The 6,000-nt window shown below is 38.2% G+C and overlaps 1 protein-coding gene across 2 annotated transcripts in view; it reads left to right on the plus strand.

Moving 5' to 3' along the window:
* Positions 1-1,979, plus strand: part of SLCO1A2 (solute carrier organic anion transporter family member 1A2) — a 40,205-nt gene extending 38,226 nt beyond the window's left edge. The window contains exon 14 of one of the 2 annotated variants that reach the window (XM_021690606.1): positions 1,618-1,979. In XM_021690606.1, coding sequence (XP_021546281.1) covers positions 1,618-1,837 — 220 coding nt within the window. In that variant the 3' untranslated portion in view covers positions 1,838-1,979. The remainder of the gene's footprint in view (positions 1-1,617) is intronic. The other variant, XM_044914912.1, reaches the window with a different exon arrangement.
* The last annotated feature ends 4,021 nt before the right edge of the window (positions 1,980-6,000 follow it).

Below are 6,000 nucleotides of genomic sequence, written 5' to 3' on the forward strand. Positions count from 1 at the left end.
CCCTACCATTCAACATAGTTTTACATCTAGGAAGGGCTAAAAGATAATATCATAGGGGCACATGGGGATTTCGATGTATTAGTTTTTTCTTCTGAATTGGTCTGAAACAAAAATGGTAAAATTTAATCATTTTGAAAACCTGGGTGGTAAGTACAAACATATTAGTTAACTTATTTTTTCTGTCTTCTTGAAGTGTTTCATTATAACATTTTAGAAGTAAAAAGATGAAATAAAAAGATGATGAAATTAATAGACTACACACCATAGAGGTAACCAAAAAAGTAAAACTCTGTTTTTTGAAAAGATTAAAATATAATAATAATAATACTCTGGAAAGGCAAATAGAGAGGAGGCACAAATAAATCCTATGAAGAATAAAAAAGGAAATATAAGTACAAATATTTAGGGATTTTAGATACAGCAATTTGGAAATATTAAATAGTTTTCTAGATGAGTATATATTACCAAATTTTATTATAAATACATAGAAAACATGAACTTTTCCATAGCTATTTAAAAACATGAACCAGTCAAAAATTCCCATCCTCCAAGGACACCAAGTCCAGATTCTTTTAAGACAAGTTTTACAGGGCGCCTGGGTGGCTCAGATGGTTAAGCGTCTGCCTTCGGCTCAGGTCATGATCCCAGCGTCCTGGGATCGAGTCCCACATCAGGCTCCCTGCTCCTTGGGAGGCTGCTTCTCCCTCTGCCTCTCTCTGTCTCTCATGAATAAAAAAATAAAAAAAAAAAACTTAAAAAAAAAAAAGACAAGTTTTACAAACCTTCAATGAACTGATGATTTCTGCATAATACATGTCATTCTGAGAAACAGAAAAAAAGAGAAAATTTCCCAATTCATTTACAAAACTAGTACAATCTTGATACTCACATTAGACAAGTTCAGTAGAAGGAAAAAAGTGCAGGCTGATTTTACTTACAAATATGCATGCAAAAATTCTAAATAAAAATGAATAAATCAAATCTAATGTATAAAACACTCACTAATGGAGTTTATATTAGGCATGCATGGATGGTTCAGTATGAGAAAACTCTATTAATCTAATATACCCTATTAACTCAGTAAAGGGGGTAAGATCTTGGATATTCTGCTAACTATATGCAGGAAAATAATTTGGTGATACTTTACTTACTCATAATTAAAACTTTGAGCAAACTCAGAATAGAAGAGGAAGTTCCTTAACTTGATTAAGGTCATCAACCCCCCCGCCCCGACCGCCCCTGAGTAGAAGTCACAATTGACGGTGATTTCTTTGGAAGCATTCTTAATTAGATACTAGAATAAAACTGCTATTGCTGTCAGTATTACATTTAAATTAGAGGCTCAATTTTATGTAAAAGGATTTTAAAAACCCAAAAGATTAGAAAAGAAGAAAAGAAGTGTGAATTTTCTGGATGAAAAATTCCAAAAAACGTTTAACCAACATTAGAATTAATAAGTGAATTCAGAAAAGTTGCTTATATAACATTGACATGCAAAACAATTAGCTGCTGTTGTACTCATGGGAATGAAATGTTAATGATTAAGGGTATGCAATACTAGCTTATACTCCCCACACTATGCAACATTTAATATGTTTTAACATTTTTTTTTGATAGATACATCTACCTTGGCTTGCCAGCAGCTCTAAGAGGAACAAGCTATATTCCAGCCTTTTTAATCCTAATTATTTTAAAGAAGCGTCTTCTACCTGGTGAAAATGCCTCTTCAGGAACTATGCTTATAGAGGCAAAGGTTACAGGGAAGGAAAATGAATGCAAAGATATGAACCAAAATTCCAAAGTTTTGAATGATGATGAATTGAAAACTAAACTGTAATGCCTTATTATATCATGCTTCCCAGAGTTGGAGAATACACTACAGCTTAATTGTTTTTAAAATCAATAGGGATACAGAGTGTAACTTTTTCTAATCTTTATGAACCTCAAATTTTGGTGTTTGTTGTTGTTGTTGTTTTTATGCTATCTTGTGTAAAAAAAAAAAGTTCAATGATGGTATTTTTGAGGCATCCATGGCACTTGAGATATTTCTCAGAGAGACATTTATAATAATCTTCAAACAGGATATTAGAGCCAGCTTTATTTTTTTATGTGAAAATAGCAATTTCTCTTTTAAGTCATGTGAAATGAGGGTATATTTCCCACATCTCCTTTTCCAAATGATTCTAAAAATTTCCTATTATAAAAATCTACTTAATTCCGTTGAATTTCTGCTTTGATATTGGGGTTACTTAGAGACTGAAAGTCTTATCCTGCTTACGTGAATATTTATTCAAATGTATCACTTTTATGTAAAAAAGCCCACACCTTCTAATTCTAGGAATTGTTCTTTAACTTCTCCTATTCCTTCCAGACATGATTGCTTTAAAATAGATTACTCATTAATATGATGTTACTTTCTCTCAATTTATTCCCAGCTTTATTACTCAAGTCATATATATGCTCATTTTGTCCAGAATACTGAGAAACTGAGTCAGGTTATTAAAAATCATGTAGCAAAGATTGTTGGAATTTTTTTCTTTCTTTCTTTTTTTTTTTTTTTAGCAACTCAAACCTGGTGACTAAACTCTGAAAAACAAGTGTCTGAGTCAAAAAATGAAAGGATGATATTAGAAAAACACTGTACTGTCAGATATTGTCAAAGAAACATTTACCCAAATTTAGGAGATCTTCTAAGATCAATGTTTATCCTACCCATGGTGTCCAAAGTTAGAACACAAATACTAATTTTCCATAATTCATCTTAGAGACTGATGCTTTATTTTTTTTTAAGATTTTATTTATTTATTTGACAGAGAAAGACACAGAGAGAGAGGGAACACAAGCAGGGGGAGTGGGAGAGGGAGAAGCAGGCTTCCCGCCGAGCAGGGAGCCCGATGCGGGGCTTAATCCCAGGACCCTGGGATCATGACCTGAGCAGAAGGCAGACGCTTAATGACTGAGCCACCCAGGTGCCCCGAGGATGAGGCTTTAAAAAAGTAGATTCTGTTATATTAATAAAATTCAAGATACACATTTAAAACTAAATGTACTCATATTATTGGGGTGCCTGGGTGGCTCAGATGGTTAAGCGTCTGCCTTAGGCTCAGGTCATGATCCTAGAGTCCTGGGATTAAGCCCCGCATCGGGCTCTCTGCTCAGCAGGAAGCCTGCTTCTCCCTGGGCTTCTCTTTCTCTCTCTGTCTCTCATGAATAAATAAATAAAATCTTTAAAAAAAATAAATGTACTCCTATTATTATTTTGTCATTTATGGATACAGTAAAAGGATGAAAGAATTTTAAAAGACAAGAGGCCCTATTGATGATATGGGGTTTCTGGTTCAAGGGAGTAGAATAAGGAACCATATTTATCTAATTCTTATTTTCTCTCCATACTCTCCAGCCCACTTAAATAATAGTCAATACATAAATCATTATATAAATCCATAATGGTGAGGAGATTACAGGAATGGAGGGTGGGTGAAGTGGGTATTAATACACTATGGTTATATATGTGTAATATAAAGGGAATGTGAATTCCTCCAGGGATAGAAGAGTGGAAGAAGGTATAATCTAGAATGCAGTCACAAGGACCCTGAGATGTAGGTAGGAGCCTCTGAGTTGCAAGTTCAAATGCCACCAAAAAAATTGGTAGCTGCACAGAAAATAGACCAGTTAATTGAAAGACTGCCTAAAGATATTTTGAAGACTAATACAATTTCCTGAATGATTAGATGTGTCATATGAGAAGAAGGCAACTGAGAGGAGAAAGACTGGGTAGGTCAAGTCTATAAGAGTTAAGTTTTGGAATTGTGGAGTTTGAGATTTCATTTCTGGTTATATTAAAAATAACCATGACTCAACAGAGAAAGACATGTATCATATGATCTCACTGATATGAGGAATTCTTAATCGCAGGAAACAAACTGAGGGTTGCTGGAGTGGGGAGTGGGGTGGGAGGGATGGGGTGACTGGGTGATAGACACTGGGGAGGGTATGTGCTCTGGTAAGCGCTGTGAATTGTGCAAGACTGTTGAATCTCAGATATGTACCTGATGTACAGATATGTACAGATATGTACTCTGAAACAAATAATGCAATATATGTTAAGAAAAAAAAAAGAAGAAGAAGAAGAAGAAGGTAGCAGGAGGGGAAGAATGAAGGGGGGGAAATCGGAGGGGTAGACGAACCATGAGAGACGATGGACTCTGAAAAACAAACTGAGGGTTCTAGAGGGGAGGGGGGTGGGAGGATGGGTTAGCCTGGTGATCGGTATTGAGGAGGGCACATTCTGCATGGAGCACTGGGTGTTATGCACAAACAATGAATCATGGAACACTACATCTGAAACTAGTGATGTAATGTATGGGGATTAACATAAGAATAAAAAATTAAAAAAAAAATAACCATGACTCAAGACAGGAGTATTGTTGAAACATGAGAGAAGAGCTAATCATTGGAAATGAGGAATGTAACTCAGGGTAGGTGTGATTGCAGCAGTGAGGTACAGTTGAGTGTTAGAGTCTGACGACAGGAAATTTGGAGTTGGTGGGGAGGAAATGGGAAGAATCACCTGGAAGCTAAAAGGAGGAACAAGGACTTACCCTATTTCCAGAGACTTGTGAGAAAAAGGAAACAGCACCACATAAGCAGCTTTTGGGGTGAGGAGAGGAAGATGGTGGCAGAGGAGGAAACCTTTGGCTCATCTTATCCCATGAACACAGCTAGATAACTAGCAAATCATCCTAAATACTCCAGAAATTGGCCTGAAGACAAATAGAACAAACTCCACAACTAAAGGTAGAGAAGAGGCCACATCAAAGAAGGTAGGAAGTGCAGAGATGGAATTTAGCGGAGAAACAGATCCCAGGTGCTGCAGAGGGATAAGGAGCCATGTTCTCAGAGAGGGGCGAGATTGAGAGGATTGAACAGGGGGATGGATGCACAAGGAAAATGTTTTCCCAAAGCCACTGGCTTGGAAAATGAGGCTAAATTCTGTGAGTTTTTGCAACCAGCAGGGCTTGAAGACTGGAGTTTTAAAGGTCAGCGGGTTTGGCTGGGATAGAGCCCTGAGGGCACTGTACTGCTCCTGGAGAGAAGGTAGGTAAACAATACTCAGGCAGACAGTGTGGAAACAGTGATCTAAAGAGCACCTGAGGCACACAGTGGGAAAATGATTTGCTCTTCTCAGAGGTTGTCCCTGAGAGGCAACATTCATGGAATTGCCTCTCTGGGAGCAAAGGTGTTGGCTGGCACCATTTCCCTCCCCCACCTCTCAGCATAAACACAGAACCACTGCAGGAGGCCAGTTCAGGGGGACCACTGGCTGCCTCGTGTGCTAACACCAAGCCCCACCCCCTGCTCTCTGGCAGGACTGCTTTTCTCAAACTTGCCTCAGTCCCAGGGCAGCAGGCCCCTTCCCCCAGAAGACAAGCACAAACCCCTGCCCACACCACATCCCCTGACCAGAGAGTTCTGCAGGGCCCCAGTTATTGTGGAGTTTGTGTCAGGTCTCATTTCACAAGCAGACCAGAGCACACCTAGTTAAAACTTGCCATATTCTGGCCAGGGACCAAAAACTGCCCACAATAGGCAAGGAGAACCTCTGCAAACAATTGGCCTGAAGGATAGAGCAGCCAAAACACAAGAGCAGAGTATATGCAGCACATACCTGAGACACTCCCCAAAGCACAAGGCTCTGGGCACCTCATGACCTCTTCATTAGGCCATTACTTTCACAATGAGGAGACCATAACTGTCTTTTCAAATGCAGAGAAGGTGGCAGAAACTTAGACAAAATGCAAAGACGGAGGATTTTATCCCAAATGAAAGAACAATATAAGGCCATGGTCAGAGATCTAAGTGAAACAGATATAAGTAACATGCCTGATGGAGAATTCAAAGCAATCATCATAAGGATAATCACTTGGCTTGAGAAAAGAATAGAAGACATCAGTGAGACCCTTACAACAGAGATAAAAGAGTTAAAAAAGAATCAGAGAT

This window comes from Neomonachus schauinslandi, chromosome 5 (assembly GCF_002201575.2).
Source record: "Neomonachus schauinslandi chromosome 5, ASM220157v2, whole genome shotgun sequence".
Taxonomy (NCBI): domain Eukaryota; kingdom Metazoa; phylum Chordata; class Mammalia; order Carnivora; family Phocidae; genus Neomonachus; species Neomonachus schauinslandi.